This window comes from Xyrauchen texanus, chromosome 25 (genome assembly GCF_025860055.1).
Source record: "Xyrauchen texanus isolate HMW12.3.18 chromosome 25, RBS_HiC_50CHRs, whole genome shotgun sequence".
In the NCBI taxonomy this organism is placed as follows: domain Eukaryota; kingdom Metazoa; phylum Chordata; class Actinopteri; order Cypriniformes; family Catostomidae; genus Xyrauchen; species Xyrauchen texanus.
In genome coordinates, this window is record NC_068300.1 from 27,058,920 (window position 1) to 27,078,105 (window position 19,186).

At 36.5% G+C, this 19,186-nt stretch overlaps 1 protein-coding gene across 8 annotated transcripts; it reads left to right on the forward strand.

The window, feature by feature from the left end:
- The first annotated feature begins 1,136 nt into the window (after positions 1-1,136).
- tpd52l2b (tpd52 like 2b) lies at positions 1,137-18,977 on the forward strand. 8 transcript variants are annotated; one of them, XM_052092228.1, is made up of 10 exons: positions 1,137-1,507; positions 5,034-5,185; positions 5,350-5,498; positions 6,882-6,941; positions 9,746-9,793; positions 10,388-10,489; positions 14,423-14,449; positions 14,842-14,886; positions 16,613-16,661; positions 16,754-18,977. In XM_052092228.1, exons 1-10 carry the CDS (start codon positions 1,489-1,491, stop codon positions 16,838-16,840), a joined length of 738 nt encoding a protein of 245 aa, XP_051948188.1. In that variant the 5' UTR covers positions 1,137-1,488; the 3' UTR covers positions 16,841-18,977. The 8 variants fall into 8 exon arrangements, with proteins under 8 accessions (XP_051948188.1, XP_051948189.1, XP_051948190.1 ...); XM_052092229.1 differs by lacking the exon at positions 6,882-6,941; XM_052092230.1 differs by lacking the exon at positions 6,882-6,941 and having other exon boundaries at positions 14,845-14,886.
- The last annotated feature ends 209 nt before the right edge of the window (positions 18,978-19,186 follow it).

The following is a 19,186-nucleotide window of genomic DNA, read 5'->3' on the forward strand; positions in this document are numbered from 1 at the left end:
AAATGAGGACCTGCCCAAAACTGCTGTTGATGATGTTTGGGTGAGACTTAATGTTTAATTGTTTTAAAGCATCAATAGGTAATCTGAATAGTGGATAATCTGTAGATAATCTGCAGTAAAATTCCAGGGATAAAATTAATAAAATATTGTATACTTTTAGGCATTAAAGGTTTCCTACGGTTAACATTTTCGTATGTTTAATTTAAGTATCCCCATGTAGACTCAGTGTGGAACTTGTTCAAGATGGTTTCACATGCAGTGCCTTTGAATGACAGCAGCACAAATACCAAACAAAGATACCCCTTTGTATTGTGTGTTGTACTACAGCCCTAACTAAAGAGGCTGTTGGTGAGTTTTGCTAACTCTTACTAGATATAGTAAGGTTTAGGTCTGGAGAATTTAGGGATCAAAAACTGTTAAAAATACAAGATTCCCATTTTGATATCAAAGTTTTGTAACTTTGACCAAATCACATACTTTATACCAATGTAACATGGAATCCTTACCAAGAGAATTGGACAACACCTGTAAAAACATTATTGTATATCTTTTTACTTATTGGTCATTAGTCATCAAAGGGGTGTATATATATATATATACCAATAAACTGTTCAGGGTGAACCCCGCTTTCCGAAACCAAACTTTCACCCTTCTCAGAAGACGCAGTTGAGTAAATATAAGATGGATTGTGTGTTTGAGTTTGTATGTCAATTCATGAAAGAAGCCTAATCCTCTGTTTTTTTTCTGGTCTGTGGAAAGCAAATATGACACCTTCTTAAATGATTTCAATGCTTAAGAGATTCTGGTTAAAATTAAGCAAAATTAAGCAAAAAATATATTTTTAAAAAAATAGGTGGTTTCATATAACCATCAGGGGTCTTGTAGTGTTTGACATGAATTTGTTGCCACTACACTTTATCTTAAAAACATTAAAAATGAAGACATTTGAATATTTTCCCTATTAAAATTCCCCAAAATTATGCAAAAGCATTTTTCTCTAAACTAAGTGTTGTAGAATTACCAACAGTAGACCGCTGGTGTGTGAAGTGATTTTGGTGACACTCTAAGTGAAGTTGTTGTATCGCTTTTCGGTGTTGCACTTTGTAGACGGTCCCTTCGCACTCGACTCACAGCCGGTTGCACGTAGAGACCAGTGTTGTTTGTCCTGCTCGGAGGACGGCTTGTTTAGATGAAAATTAGGTTGCAGCTCGTTGTATACCGTACAGCGGTAGGAAAGAGGAGTCAACTGTGTTTTAACAACGTTTCGCTTTTGAGTAATTAACCCGGGAATTTTGAGTCCGTGAATAGATTTCCAACTTTGTAGAACCCGGGTTCTTGCCTTGGTTGTCACCACAACGACATTTTGGGATGTTTTACTAGAAGGCACGCATCTACGCCTCGCTCGAACATTTCGGTACTCATTCTCCGAATTGCGTAACTGTCGAGACAAAATTGTGAAGATCTAAACCAACACATTTTCCCGACAATATGGATTCCGCCAATCAAGGTAAACAAAACCAAAACATCGCACGAAAATACATTGTTGCAAGATAAGAATATTTATAATGTAGAAAATTGCTCTCCTGCGAAATTGTATGTTATTCTAGGCACGCCTAATCTCAGTATCCCCAGACGCAGAGAATGTCCGATGGTGAAGGGGAGAGAAGGGCAGGAGATCAGGTTACTGTGCTGAGCCAGTAACGCAGTGAACCAATCACGATGCAGTTTGTGTTTGTATTGGATTAATTTAATTTAAGTGCAAGCCACATATGAGAAGTTGATCCCAATCAAATTACGACCTGTCACCTCATATTCTGTAACTTTCCTGAACATTTTCCCATTTCCTTTTAACAAAAGTAAACGGAAGCTCCCTGAATGTGGAACCAAGTATGAATGAAGACTTGTTGGCAAACAACCAGTTTATTGAGTGTTGTGAGATATTTTACTGTCTTAAACTAGTACTTTGGTTATATTTGCTTAGAGAGTGATAAAATAAAAAAGGGCAGTTTAGGGTCATGAAGATTGACAGCGACTGGACTGGATGACACCTCTCATTAACATAACTCACTGCCACGTGACCGCTCTGTCACAGCCTGACCTAAATTGGGCACAATTTCAAACCTTTGAACTGATAATTTAATCTGATTAATCTTTCTTAAGACGTGCCTATTATGTACATTAATTTAAGTTCCACTTTTGTAAAGCAATAGACAACATTTATTTAAGCCCACATTGACTGTAGACTAAGAAAGAAATTACGTCTGTAAAAATGTGATGTATTTCTGTACCATTATCGTGTAAAAAACAAAACAAAAAAAAAAGCATAACTGCTTTAATGACAAGTTGAAGGCCCTGAAATGAGTCCAGCTGTTCTGTCTGGTGTTACCCATAGCAACAGGCTGCAGCCATATTGAAGGCATTTTGTCACTGCACTGAAATCTCTGCTTCTCTTCCCTGATCTGCTGTTTGTGTCTTTGTCTTTTGCCCTGGAAGTGAATTCACCGTTAAATACAAAGTTAAAAGTGGTTATAGGTTTATAGTGACCAGATATATACCATATTATGAGTCTCTATTGAGCCATTAGATTGAAGTGCCAACATATGCTGTGTGTTATTTCCCATCCTGTTTCCTGTTTTACTCTTAATATTTTCTTTGAATACTACTTATAATAAAAAAAAATATATATATTATAAAGCTTTATGGGCTTGCATTGATTTCGTCACAGTGATGGTCAGGAGATGTGAGAAAGGTTTAATCTGGGTAAACTTAACCATGGTTTTACTGTAGTAATACTGCAATAACCATATAATCTGGTGGAAGCCATATTTCTAATGGAATTAACCATGGTGTTGCAACAGTAATATAGTGTTAATATTGTTAGTAACCCTGTTTAATTTTGTAGTTACTTAGATTTTACTGCAAAATACCATGGTGAAACTAGTGTAGTAAAACCTTGGTTAACTTTTGTAAAGTTAGGGTTAGATTTTGGGGTAGGTGTTGGTGTACGGTGTGGGTGGGACTCTAAACACACTGCAGTGATACTGTGTGATAAAGGTCGAACAATAGTGGATTTTACTGATATCGATAACTAAGTTGGGCAATACTTGCCGATAACCGATTATAAAACCGAATGGTTTTTAAAACTGATACTGAATGAAAAAATATGAGTAAAATAGTGCTGAAATTTATTACAAAAATAAACAGTACTGACTGAATCATGAAAATGTATTGCACTTTTTTAAATGAAATAAATATATGAACTAATATTTGAATTTTAAAGTCAGCTGATTTTTAAATTGACCTTATTCCACAAGAGGTCACAATAAATACATAAACCATTCAGCACTGTTATATTATTGCATAGAACATTCCTATCCTGGCTGTTAAAAAAAGAGCATTTCATTTTAAACTAATGTGCATAAAATAAATAAATAAAAAGTGTTAGTCTGTCCATATTTTCAAATGTTATGTCAAAAGTCAAATGAGGGGGAAAACGCTTCAATAGACAGTTCACATAGTGTTACACTTGCACTGATTCCTATTACTCCAGACTCAAGCTTTATAACAACAGCGAAATACCACCTTGTTTTTTTATTCAGTACAGTTTTATGTAGAGTAGCATTATTCACAGATAGCAGTGGTATTCGGCTGAACTCTGTGGTGAAGCGGCACAGACTATGAGCGGCCTGTTCAAACAGACAGAACACAACAGACTGGAATGAATGTGAGGATCTCGAGACATTTCCAAGTTGAACATCTTTCCTTACAAAGCATTTAAACAACTCATTGCTTAATCTGAGAAATGCTTATAAGAAAGCAAGGTGCAACGGCCAAAGACCTCCACCAACTGTAAGGGGCTGTTCACACCGAATGCTTTTGCAACCATCCATTTGTTTTTCAATACAAACGCACGCTACACGAACGTTTTTATTTCCCTTTGTTTTTGTTTATTCAGCGTCTTGTGCAGGGTGCTGTTTTTAGATGATGTGTCTAATTAAAAATTACTTTAAACGCATATTGAGACACCTGCTTTCTGTTAATCTGTATTTGTTGCGCTCTGTCTAGCCTTTTTTAGCGCAAGGATGTGATTGATCTGAAGTCATCGAATTACAGTGAGGATACATTTTTTTTATTGAAATCAGATGTGTGTTGAACTTAGATGGCTAACGAAAGCATAAACGCGACCAGCTGGATATAAAGTAATGCAAATACATGGTAATATATGGTAACAATCGTGATATTTAGACATTTGGGTAGGACTTGCGTGTATTTTTGTCACATTGTTCTAACCGCTTTAGGTTAGCTTTAATGTTAGCGTCCTCTCAGCCTTGTAGTCAAACATACTGCTGTTCTCTACTAATGCAGCATCTAGTAAAAAAATAACTTTATAATTTGACAATGTGTACTGTATACATACCTTTTCATTGTTGATGTTTTAAATCTGCATCTGAGGTGTTCCTCTCCATGCAGAGTGTAGTCTCATGTGTAAAAACAAACACCACAAGGCATCAGTGAAGTTTTTATTTCACATCTCATACTATATAACGACAGCGGAACCTTCCCAGCTGCTCCTGCAACAGACGCAACAGGGTGAGTTTTTGCTGATAACCAGGGCTGGACTGGTAATCTGGCATACCGGGCATTTTCCTGGTGGGCCGATGCACTTTGGGCCCGATCATGGGAGGACTGGCCATCTGGAGAACCGAGCAGGCCGGTGGGTCGGCTGCGAAACGGGACGAATGTGCTGCGATAAGCTAAAATGAGCTGCCGCATTATGCAGAATGGATAGAAAAAAGGCACTGTGATATGCAGAAAAGAACAGCGAACTTATCTCAAATTAGTTTATCTCAAAACGAGACAGAAAATGAATTATGCAGCATCACATCTTTGAGCTTCCATGTGTTTGGAAACTACTGTTATTTTTGCAACTCAGTTTGGTTGAATTTGCTGTTGTGTTAGTGTCGTAAAAATTACATAATTTAACTCGTATCACTAAACAAACACACCCTCTCTCTTTCTCTTTCAAACTACAGACATCAATTTGAACTCTCCACATAAAGGTCTGGGCACTGACGCGCTCTCAGATGTGCCAGAGGAGAAAGGGGCAGCGGGTGTGAATCCAGTGACTCTCCCCCCAGGACTTACAGAGGAGGAGGCAGAGGAATTGAGACTAGAGCTCACCAAGGTAAACCAAAAGCCACTGCCCAACACTGCCTTCCCATCCTGAATAAGTGTGTAAAAAAAAAATAATATTATCTGAAGTCATTAGCTAGAGCCTTCATATATTCATTTTGCAGAGTTTATTTTGTATTTACATCCCTAAAAAAATCAATAATATCCTAATATCAGGTTGAGGAGGAGATCCACACCTTGCGACAGGTTCTGTCGGCTAAAGAGCGCCATGCATCGGAGCTGAAACATAAACTGGGCCTCAGCACCCTAAGTGAGCTCAAACAGAACATCACCAAAAGCTGGCAGGACGTCCAGACCTCAAATGCGTAAGTATGCCTGCTCTCTACATGTCCCACTCGCTTACTCAAGCCCAGGAGGAACAGGTACAGTCTTCTGGATTGCCACATACAAAGCCAAACCCTGAGCCCTATTATAGATCCTGCACATGCACCTCACTACACTGGCAGTGTTGTATAACATCGTTAAATCCATTCCGGTGCTTTAGAATTGAGAGATGTTTATTGAAGTGGCAGGATAAATGGGTATTGACTTGGTACTGTGGCAGATCCTGTAACTGCAAGCTGTTAGCTGATGCCATCAGTGGAGGAATTCTTGTTTTTTCCTCACTGAAACCTTTCTAGCTCATACTCTCCAGCCTTCAGCGTGCTCTCCACCAGCTCGCACGCATTCCTCTCGCTTTATGCCACTGGAAATCAGCTTTCATATAAAGACTTGTCCACTTGTATTATTCTGTAAAATTTTACTTGACTACTGGAAAGCATTAGAAAAAGCCAGGGAGTGGAGATAACCATTGTTCTCTGTATATATTATAGTCAGGCATCTAAGCTTTCAATTGCATGTCCTTCAGTGTAATTGTTTTATCAGTTGACAAATGGCAGTTGAGTTTCAAAGGCCACTGTGGGAGTATTGTGGTCCAACTCAACCATGAATCACTCATTTTGTTTCGATCTGTTTAGCTCATGTCCATTTGTTTAGAGTGCAACTTTTCTGGATTTTAGACCGAAACAACAGATGTTTGCCTTTTTTTTCAAGTAGATAAGTGTTGTTTCAAATCAACATTTAAAGACGTTGACCAAATGCATGTTAGATAACAGATTTAAACTGCTTCCAAGCATTAAAATATTATATTAATATAATGCAGATATATAACACAATTTAATGATAGCAAATTAGATGTACACAAAATTACTACACTTAGATGAACGCTTATTATACACAATAATTACTCAAATTCCAATATTAATTGAAACAACATTTTGGTTATGCAATCTTTTTTTTAATGCCTGATTAAGGTCACAAGACTGAATGATTGCAAAGTTTTAATAAATATTGAATTTCTTGCGAGCTACAGCAGAGTGTAGATTTATTTTTACCAAAAAGTATTTGAATTTTTTTTTTTAGATGTTGACAAGGCTATTTGAACTTACAATAGGCAGAATGACCACATCTGGCAATCGAACATTTAGGCGCAGTTATTGTCCGATAATCTTAAAAAATGGTCAATTAAAATATTGGCCGATGTGTCAGTCTAACATTACTTAGTCTGTAATGAAGTTATTGGTCTGTTGTCAGTCAGAGTAGATAGGTCATGATCATTATGAAGATAATGCAGTAATGCCATGCTTTGCTTTTGCACGGCCCATTCAGCTCTGCTTGAAGCAGCACATATCCATGTCTGTGTTTTTTAGCTATGCCACAGTGGCAGAGAAGCTGGGCCAGTGGAATGAGAAGGTTACAGAGTGTGATATGTGAGTGTTTGACCGCATTGGCATGTATCCAGATTTGCTGTTAATGCATGAATTCCTCTCACCTACACTCCAGACAGAGGATGGTGGAGCATTTCACAATCCAGAACTCACCCTTGACATCTCACCATCAAATGGTGTGTTTCAGGAGGAAACTGCTTTGGTTTCTCTGCCATGCTGACCACATTTCAATAAGATTGACAGTGCATCAAATCTAGCTTGTGTATTGAACATTTCACATCAAATGAGCACACTAAGCTAATTTATTAACTCCTAACAAGCTAAACCAATAGCTGGTGTGTGGTGAGCATATTAGCGCACTATGGCTGCCATTGCATCATCCAGCTTTGATTCTGCACACTGGTGGTGGTTGAGGAGAGTCCTCTGTTCATGGTGTAAAGCGCTTTGAGTGTAGTGTCAGAAAAGTGCTATATAAATATAACGTTCATTCATATAAGAGATATAATCTCTCTTTGCCATTGCAAATTTTTTAAGAACAAAGATAGTGCATTAAGTGATACTGGCTATAATAAAATTACATATCAAACAGAAATATAAGACTAAATGTGCAGCATTATTTGCCTTTACATGGCAAAATTCCACGGGCGAATTAAGCTTGGGCGGACGTTGAGCGTGTGCGAAACCAGCAAAACTTTTGTTGCCTAGCCTCTTTATAATGCTGCACTTTATACTCTGGGAGCGTGAAGTTTAAAAGAAACTCACCACTAAAATGATATCCTTATCCATTGTGAATATTCAGTGTAGCTGTGTATGAAGCACTGCCCACACAGAGGTCACTGCCAAACCAAGCAACTTCCTATTGGTCAACACAGCAAATTCGCCTGTCAAAGTTTGAGATAAAAGTTTGTGATTGAGCGGATTCCCATTGAAATGACTGTATTTCACCCATGGAATTTCAGCACGCAAAGTTAACGGTACGTGTCCACTGGTGCGGAAGAAATCCACTCAACATCGCTCTCAATGCTAGAGAGCTGTAGCTTTTGGACATATTCGTTATATGTAAAGTGAGTGTCTATCATTGTTTTCAGTACACAAGCAATAAAATAATCTCCTATGCACAATTACAGTTGGAAAGATGCCAGCTTAATTTCCGAATGCCCAAAGTATGTAAACGGTGTTGATTTATTACACTTGCTTACCCAGCCACAGTATTGCCACAATGAATGCGTGCAATCTTCATTTGTTTCAAGTCTGAAATAAACATAATAATTTTATTAAGGCACGGAATCCAGCAGAAACTCCAGCATTTTAGGCATATTTTGAAGGGCTTATGACAGGCATCACCACTTTAGCACATAGTAATTGGCTGGCACCCAGTGTTTTCCGCTCCTCATTTGCGTAAAAAGAGCATTGCTCAACTTTTTGACACTCTCATCCACCCTCAACGCTTTTGAAATTGAATTGAAAATGCTTGCTCGCCTTCGCTCACCACATGCCACTTGTGTGAGCACGCCTTAACAGCTTTGAACTCTTGAAGCCACTGCCAGCTTGGTTGTTTATTCGTTTTTTTGCATGATGTCACAATAGTTCAATCAAGTCATTTTTATTTGTATAGTACTTTTTGCAACACACATAGTGTCAAAGCAGCTTTTCAGAAATTGATGCTGGAACAGAAAACTATGCTGTATTGTCTGTAGTGCCTCAAGTCCTCATGGAGCAGTTCTAATGAAAACATGATTGAAAGTCATGCTTTTAAAATTATTTGTCTGTATGCCCCCTGTGAGCCAGGCAAGGTGACTGTGGCAAAGAATCAAAACTCCATAAGATGTTCGGTAATGGAGAAAAAAAGCCTTGGGAGAAACCAGGCTCAGCTGGGGGAGCCAGTTCTTTAGTTATATACAGCATGAATATTACTCCAATATTTGTTATCTTAATGTAATACAAGTCATCTATTAACTGAGTAGATGTTGGTGGGCGATATTTAAAACTAAAGGATATTGACTCAAATGTAAGATTAATGATTAAAAGATGAGAGGTGAGAGAACCCAGAGCTTCCAAATTGTAATTACTTGTTCCACAAAAACATGAACGCTATGATGTGAATGTATCATAACATTCATTCTGTTTTTTTAATGTGTCTCTCATTCTTTAGGTATAGGTTTAGATGTATGAATATAGGTTTAGACCTGAACTTGTCAGACAGGCTGCAGTATCATGAGAGTGTGAGAGTTTCCTCTTCCGTCTTCACACACAATCTCAAATGTGCAATCAAACCAACAGACAGATGTCTAAAGAAAGGCCATTCAATTTTGTTTGTGTAAGAAAAGTGTTTTCTTGCAGATGAATGATTGCTTTGTTGGCAATGGACCAGTCAACCAAGTGAAAATGCTGTTTGCAGTTTTGTACACTTACTGCAGTCATGAATATTACATTAAGGTTTACTTTCCAATATCCTCTGCGCTTACATGCTACTTGTTTTCACCATTAACCCACACGTTTTTTTAATTATTTTATAACATGGGTGTATATTGAGCAGTATCTTAGTCTTTCTGTGACTTTTAGTGCTTGAAAGCTCCTTCCAAATGTACTTCCATATTTAAACTGAGCACATGAGTTTTGCAAACAATATCCCTGAAGTTTGTGTCTACTGTAAGGGTTCTGTGCAAATTAATCTTGTATTGTTTTGCTGGCTGTACAACCCGGCCTTGTTTAAGTTCTGCTTGTGTGGTGGGATCTGAATTCCATAACTGTATGCGTTTTTTTTTCTTCTTTAAGTTGTGTTTATCTGCGTGCATATCTTCTTGGTGAGAGTGGAGATTTGAATGTATTACCCTGTTCATTTGTAGATATCTTTCAGCTTCAGCCACTCTGGATGACATTACCAGCTCTGAAGTGTGAGTTTTTTCATTCTTTGTTCATTTTGTTTATTTTAAAGGTTGCTTTCTTTTTTACGTGTTTGTGTCTCTATTTGTTTCTTTGTTTCCTCGTTAAAGGGATAGTAGAGAAAGAAATTAATATGTGTTTGGAGTAAATGATGAAACAATTTTCATTTTTGGGTAAACTATCTATTTTAACACCATGTAGGGGGCAGATGCTTCATGGTGGCTTGCTATATTTTGGACTTTTGGAAAATTGGGTCTATTTTGTTGATTATTAGTGCTGTAGAGGTGAATGAAAATTAATGGTTATATTGCAGCTGCAGTTTCTTCTGTTGTGTGTGTGAAGTGCAATTGGTGGAGATGTTGTTGTGAATATGGTATGCTTACTCTCTCTATATATATATATTTAGAGACTATCTTAATTGTGACTAACAATTATATTTTAAATTTACAGGTCAAAGTGGGTGTGACTAACCCCTTGGTTGAACTGTTTCACTCACGTCTAAAAGGGTCTTTATAGGTTAATGGACATTAGTGAATTCTCATGACACCTCTTTATTTTTCTCTCTCTCCCGCATTCTCTTTCTCTCTGCTCTCTTCCTCTTCAAGTTATAAAAAGACTCAGGAAACACTGTCTCAGGCTGGACAGAAGACCTCGGCTGCCCTCACCACCGTGGGCACAGCCATCAGCAGGAAACTGGGAGACATGAGGTAACAATGGAGTCAAAATGCCAATCTCCATTCTTCCTGTCTTTCTTATTCTGTCTGAAAATTACAAGTTTGACTCTGCAGCAGTTAATTTAAGTTTATTTAAGTTTTTTCTTTCTATATATATATATAGAAATAAATACAAATACATAACAGGGCAATATTTGCCCCCTGGAATTTTTTTAACCACCCAGTGTGTCGGAAATTTATGTCATAGTTCAATTGAAGCAATACAATTAATTCTAAATCGAAATTGCTGTTACCTATAAAGATAAGAAGCATCAATTGCCAAAGCAGCTGTAAATAATTCACAAGATATCTTAACACAGTTAACACCAGGCGGCCTGGGATGCTCCATGAGTATCGACTCTGACTACCACCCCTGGAGTTGCGAGTTCGAATCCAGGGTGTGCTGAGTGACTCCAGCCAGATCTCCTAAGCAACCAAATTGGCCCAGTTGCTAGGGAGGTTAATCACATGGGGTAACCTCCTCGGGGTTGCGATTTAGTGGTTTTCTCTCTCAGTGGGGCATGTGGTAAGTAGTGCGTGGATCGTGGAGAGCCTCCACATGCTGTGAGTCTCCACGGTGTCACGCACAATGAGCCACCTGCAGATTGATGGTCTCAGAAATGGAGGCAACTGAGAATTGTCCTCCGCCACCCGGATTGAGGTGAGTAACTACGCCACCAGGAGAACCTACTAAATAATGGGAATTGGGCATTCCAAATTGGGGAGAAAAAATAATAAAAAATAAAACAACACAGTTATGACTGCCAGAGTTAGATAATCAGTCTTATCTATTAACCTGCCTGCTAATGCTTATTAACTTGTCTTTTGTTTTTATTCGCTTTTTTATTCACTTTTTCCTGGGTAACATGGATATTATTAAATCATAGCTGTTCGTTAATGTGCATTTGTTTTGTCTTACTCAGTCATTGGTGTGTCATTTTATCGCTATTGCACATGATTTATCTTAAACAGCCTTTTGTGTGTGTGTGTGTGTGTGTGTGTGTGTGTGTGTGTGTGTGTGTGTACGCGCACGACGTGTATGTGTGTGCGTGTGTGTGTGTGTGTTATTCTGCATCACGTGCCTGTGATTTTGTCTGTTTCATGACTGTGACTTTTAAACATCCCATATTTTTGTTTCTTGATCCACTCCTTTGCTATCCTCAATTCGTCCATCACTCTAAACTGATTAACTGTAACATGTGTTAATGCAGTCCAATGACACTTAGCGAAACCACTTCTGCCTTCGTCTGCATTTGGCAGTTTTAGTCAGCATATGATTAAACAGAAGCATGTTCCAAGTTATGATTCACTGTACAGCTTTTTCTTCCCTCTTTCTCATACTATTATTTGCACACCTTTATTTAACTTTCTTCCCCACCTCTAACACAAACAAAAGTCTGAAGAAAATGAGTGCTATGATTGAGGCCTGTTTTGCCTGATGCTTCAGATCAGTGGATCTTGTGTCATGACTCAAAAATGGGCCAAAGAACTGTTCTGATAGTCACGGACAGCATTGCTGAAAAATCAATGCTAAATGTGAATTATAAAATGCAACTTGCCATATAGTTGTGCATAGTTAGGATAGCCAAATAAATAGGCTTAACAACTTCTCATATGTTTTTTTTTTATGTTATTGAAGTCCAGTCAAACCTTATGGAAGTTTCATGCATATTTATCTGGCAATGACAGCATGGGCAGGTTGCTTAACATGCCCTCATCCTGTGAAACCAGGAAAAACTAGGCTAAATTAAATACAGCTCCACCTGCCATGAAGATAAACATGATTAATGCTGACCACAATGTGTTTTGTGCAGTGAATTATTGGCTGCCAATGACCATGTTTACATGCACTTATTAAAACGGTTTATTCCAGGGTTTTTGCAGAAAGCGGCATTCTAAAAACATCATGTAAACGAGAACACCGATTTCCTTATGCCATAAAAAGGAGTTATCCCCTCCTTGGTCTTAACTGTCAAGTTGTCCTTAAGGGTAAAATCTCCCCTTTTTTATGTTACATTTTCAAATGCTTGTATTAAAGGTTTTTTTTGCTTTTTTTCTCTACACTTTAGTCTTAAATCGTTCATCTAGATGCAAGCTGACACTAGAAAAATATATTTTTCCTCTATCATCTTATATCACAATATACAGATCTGAAAGGCAGGGGGAGCCCCAAATTCCTCCCACAGACATCCTGTCTTTTTTGAGAAGCCTCACCATAAAATTTTAGAAAAGGTCAACATTTATAAGTAACAATCATACTCAAAATTACATTCACACACACATACACTCAAACACAAAAATCCAGTTCAGCAAAAAAAAAAGTATTGTAAACAGAAGTTTTGTTTGAACAAATCATAGTTTATTTAGGGCACCACCTGTTTTTCAGATCTGTATGTTGTGATAGAAAAATCTTTTTTTTTTTTTTGTTTGCTACCATCTAGTGGAATGATCTTAGGGAGATAAAGCAAACAGAGCATTTATTACAAGCTTTTGAAGCTTTTTTTAACAAGATTTTTGAAGCTGCGTTGAGGTGTTCCATGCCTTTCAGAACTGTATATTGGAATTGAAGGTGATAGAGAGAAAAAAACTCAACATTTCTGTATGTGCTCATACATTGGGGGAATCCTAGAGTTTTACGTAAGAGGGAAGCGCCACTATACTCTATACTATTCTATACAGAATTCCACTACACCAGCGGAATTCTGCTGCAGGTTGTGAACAACTCTGGAATATCTGAAAAGAAAGTGAAGAAATGTCAAATAAAATAGCTCAGTCCTCAGATACCATGTTTATTTATTTTATTTACATAAGCGTCACAGGGAATTAGGTTGCTGTAGTGAAAGCTGCTTACTTACCGCATATATACAGTAGACAATTATATGCTGCTTATACAATGCATGTAAACAGGACTGCCACTATCACAATAAATCTCTTTCGCAACGAGTCACTTTCTGGTGTCCATGTAAACGCATGAGATCAAACCATTTAACCCTCTACTGTACGTATTATGAAATCAGTGAGTAGAGTAAAATTGACCTCATTTAAAATCAAAAACAAAATTAGAAAAATAATAATTGAATATATACATTTTAGATATGTTGCTTGGAGGCATCATTGTGCAACAATAAAAATAAGTTAATATTCTGGTTTCCATTCAAGTTAAACTCAGTCGACAGCATTAGTGGAATAATGTTGGAATTGCAGTTACAGTAAGGCCAATCTATAAATATTAAAATACAAATTGTTTAAAAAAAAAGTCTAACCACAAGAAGTTAACATTATATATGCAGTTTGTGGTAATTTCTTTTACATAATTTCAGTGTTTGATTTTTCAGATAATTTTTTTGTTCTATGAATTAACTGATGACCAAACACTTTACCAAAATTGTTTAATGTCTGATATAAAATTTGGGTCTGAAGCTAAACCAGTTGAGAACCACTGCTCTAAATGTTTTCTTAGTTTGGTCTGCATGATCTTTTCATAGTGTGTTCTCAGAGGGCCTGTATCAACCATCAGAATCAAAATCATTAGCTGCTCCATGAGTCAGTCTCCATTACATAATAGCTTATTTGAACAGATCAAAAGATCCAGTGCTGCTTTTATCTGAAAAAGCTCCACTGCTCAGTCCTTCCAAACCCCATTCTTCATTCTTTAGAAATCATCACAAATTACATCACATTGGCATTTGAACTCGTTGTATATGTCAATTAACATCATAATTCTTAAACATCAAAATGAGTTTATTTTGAAGTGTGATAGTCTTATAAACCAGTGGATGCACCTCATTATTAATCACTCGTTATGGAAAACACATTGCATATTTTGTTCTTTCTGCTTGCTTTGGTCATGCCTGATGCCTAACGCCCAACCTGATTGATTTTGTATCCCCCTTTTCTTTTTAATTGCTGCCTCTGCTTGGTCTACAGAGCTCTCCCTTTCTCTAACTCCTTTGGGTAAGAATGATTCATGTCATAATTGTACTCATTAAATAATCAAAACAGAAGTAGAACCCTGCTCTTCATATTTATAGCTCTGTTTTAATACCAAGCCAATATCATTTTGGATAATGCTGTATTATATTTTGGATATAATTTAATTATAATTGTTGTTTTATCTTGAAAATCCTGCATATTTGTATTCCTACTTGCTTTTGCATGATGGTGTGATTTAAAGATGAGAGACTGAAGCACCTTTCTGTTAAGTGTTGTGGTATATTGTTTGAAAATATCACAGATATATTAACATCAGTGTCTGGTGTAACCCAACTGAACGCTCTGCATTATGTGCTGTCCTGCGTGCTTGCTAACATGCACATCTCTTTTTTTTCTCTTTAATGCTTTCGAAGTAGCAACTACTCAATTCGCCATTCAATAAGTATGCCAGCAATGAGGTAAAGTATTAGGGTAGACTGCTGCTAATTCACTGGGCATTTAAGATATTATAGCTTGTCATTGGGATGCACTTACTTTTGTTGTAGCATTCCTCATTTGTAAGTAACTTTGGATAGAAGTGTCTTCTAAATGAATACATTTAAATGTAATGCAGTGTTAAATGTTTCAAGAACCTTTTTAATAGAAAAATATGAATTGCTTGAGTGAGTCCTTGTGTAAAGCTCTGTAAAAGTGAGAAGGCATTAAGGCTGTGTATTGACACCGATTTCCCAATTTGATTCAGTTCCAAATGGCAAGCTCTCGGTTTGATTTGATTCTGATTAATTTAGGTATATTTCATTTATAATGTTCGTTTTGCTTGCATATGAAATTAATTATTTCCAGCTAATGCTTTAAATTATACAGGCAACCTTCGAACTTAGTAGGCCTGCATTATGGAAATGCGTTATGGAGACAGTACTATTTTAGTGCTATACAAATAACAGTGACTGCTCATATCATAACTATTTAAATAATCTCGTAACATAATATTAATTGATAGAATGTAGAATTGTTTCACATGGAAAAATTTTATTATAAGAATGTCCTGCGCCTGATCTGCAGAAATATAATTATTTTTGAAGGTTTATTGGTTTGTGATCTTTTATTATAGAGAAAGATATATTGGAAACACTTATTTGAATTTTGCATTTATATTGTGTATTAAACAACTTTATTCTGATGAGAAAAAATAAAACACATTTTCCTCAAAAGAAATTCTAAAAAATTAAACAAATTCTGTCATACTTTGTCAATTAAAGGAATAGTTCACCCCAAAATGTCAATTCTCTCATTTATGCCATCCCAGACGTGTATGACTTTCTTCCTTTTGCTGAACACAAATACGATTTTTAGAAGAATATCTCCGCTCTGTAGGTCCCTATAATGTAAGTGAATAGTGGCCAGAACTTTGAAGCTCCAAAAATCATAGTGTCAAGTCAAGTCAAGTGGCTTTTATTGTCATTTCAACCATATACCGTTAGAACAGTACACAGTGAAAGGAAACAATGTTCCTCCAGTATCATGGCGCAACATGAGACTACACTGAACTAATGTATATAATAACTAATAAAGGCAGCATAAAAGTAATCCATGTCACTCAAGTGGTTAAATCTGTCGTTAGAAACTATTAAAATAGGTGTTGGTGAGAAATAGTTAAATATTTAAGACCTTTTTACAATAAATCTCCACTTTTACTTTCACATTCTGAAAATTAAAGTGAAGATTTATTGTACAAAAGATTGAAATATTGATCTGTTTCTCACCCAAACTGATTGCATCACTTCAGCAGACATAAACCACTGGAGTCTCATGGATAACTTTTATGCTGCCTTTATGTGATTTGTGGAGCTTCAAAGGTCTGGTCACCATGCACTTGCATTGTATGAACCTTCAGAGATTAGATACTTTTCTAAAAATCTTCATTTGTGTTCTGCAGAAGAAAGAAAGTCATACATGTCTGGGATGGCATGAGGGAGAGTAAATGATGAGAGAATTTTCATTTTTGGGTCGACTATCCTTTTAAGTGTCATATCGAATCGAGATTATATCGGATCATGAACCACATATCCGTACATTGATCCGAATCATAAGATAACAATATCGTCCCATTTCTATTAATTGTGTCTAAGTTGCAATGTTCCCTCCATTGTGACCATGGGGTATAATGTGTGTTTTGTTTTATAGGAACTCTCCAGCCTTTAAATCATTTGAGGACAAAGTCGGAAACATCAAGGTAAGGCTTAACTTTACCTATATCTGGATTTGTCATTGCTGTTGTCTTGCAAATTCCCTGATCTTTCTCTGTTTGTGTTTCCTTGTTCTCAGGAAAAGGTGGTTGGAGGGAGAGCCAATGGTGAAAGCGCCCACTCTCCCAATGAGTCGAACTCAGTGCAGGACAACGCTCCGTTCTGAGAGCCCACCCTCCTGACTTAAACACTCATATTATTTCTTTATGAATCCTGACTACACCCACACTTCAGTTCTCTCTCCCTCCGTTTCTCTCTTAATTATTTTATCCCTTCTTCCTCTGACACCCCTCCACCTACTGCTAGCATGTGCTTGCCTGATCGCACCATTAAAAACACACCCTACAGGTTCTGTGCCATGAAATCATTACAGGTTGTACAAAAAAAAATGTTTGAATCATTTTATATTATAAACTATTTTACACTGCTCTGCATAAAGTTTTTACATAACTTTTATCGATATAGGAATATAAATAACTATTTAAACGTTACTGCCAAGCAGCATTCATCAGATAGTAGAATGGTAAAAATAAGGTTGCAAGATGTTAATCTAAAAGGGGGAGGATATTAGATAACATTAGATAACAAATGCTGCAATTTTCTATGCTGCTGAACGTTCGGTTGAGTTATTTTCTACTCTTAGTACAATGTGAATTAATGCTTTACTGTACACTTGTGAATGTCTGATCTTCTCAGTCTGCCTTACACACTCAAAGTGATCAAACTTTTTTTTCTTTCTAGAAAACTATACATCTAGTAGTTTGTTTTCTCTTTATTCTCTTTGTACCTTTGCTCTTTCTTGCTCTTGTTCAATTGAAATTTCAAATGGATGAGAATGTTTTATTTATGCTGTGCTTGTCAGAAATTGCTTGCCTTCGATTTGTGCCATGCTATGTATGCCAGTTAGCAGATGCCCAGGTTTGGGAGGGTTACTTTTGAAATGTATTCCACTACAGATTACAGAATATATGCTGTAAAATGTCATTTGTAACATATTTAGTTAGATTACACAAGGTCAGTAACGTATTACAAATACTTTGGATTACTTCTTCAGCACTGGTAGATTTTTTCACTTGTTTTGACTATAAAAAGTCTGCCAGTACAGAAAGACAAAATACATGTTAAAAATACCTTCTCTGAAAAACCTAAATATCTTATGCAGTGTTGCTTTTAAAACAAGATTAATCAAAATTATCTTGTTTTACGGATTTTTTGATGTTTTACAGGGAAACAATACATAAATTATAATCAAGAATATGATTTTTGCCCTAATATCAAAGTTTTACTAGTTAAAAGAAATTATGATCCAATGTGAAGTTTCTTGATAATAAAAATATGATTGTGTTTGGTAACATGTGCATGTAAAATGGCTAGAAATAGCATTTTAGCTTAGCGTAAAGCTGACAATTTACACAAGGTTTATTTCTATTTCTTCTGCTCCAAACTTCAAACTTACTTCTCTGTCTGCTCGTATGAATGTAACACATCATAAGAAAGTGTTTCACTGCTGTTCAAATGCACTTTGGATCACATCATTTATATGGAGACATTTTTCCATCTGAAAGGACTAAATATTAAATTAATCAAATGACAATAAAATGCAAAGTAATCTCTTCAGTAATCAACATACTTTTTCAATGTAACTGTAGTGGAATACAGTTACTTATATTTTGTACTTTAAATATGTAATCCCATTACATGTATTCTGTTACTCCTCAACTCTGCAGATGCCATAGACATTTTGGTGTCAAAATGTTTCATGCACCAAAACTAACACATCAGAATGTATTGGAGTATATTTCACTATTGGTAAATGGTAACTTTTTTCCCCTTCTTTTTTTTTTATGTTTATCCTGTTATTGCATACACTTTAATGTGTGTCATTGGGTGGCCTTGTTTCAGTATATTACACAATGATTACATGTTTGACTGGGTGAGATGTGAGGCATTTTGTACATTTGACTGACAGATGAAGAGGATTACATCTACACAGAGCTGCTTGACATAACCTTCTATAGGAATTCACGTGTTATGCCATCATACTAAATAAGCGGATACTCCTGTTGTTAAAACATTCAGAGAGCAGGAACATTTATTAAATATCTTTATTATTATTATTTTAACTAGTACGCACACAAATTATAGGGGTAGGTTGTTGTTTGGGGAACAGGCACCATAGCTTTAAATTAGGTATCTCAGTCTTGCTGTCCAGAAATAAAGGCTCTGATTGTTTCTTTTAAAACAACAGTGGTGTAATACTTCTCATGTATGTTTGTATATCAATAAAGCATTACTTCAAATGGCTTGTTTTGTCATTCCCAGGTTTTTTTCTCTTCCTTGTATAATCGTAGTGGAGTAAATCCGCCAGTAGATGTCAGTATTATACTACCAGCAGAAAACTCAACTGAAGCGCGTGTCCTCGTCAAGCTGGGCGAGTATACAGTTGCCTTCTCTCTCAAATGATTAATAGTTCATATGTTTGCATTTAAAGGAATATTTGAGCTAAATTCAC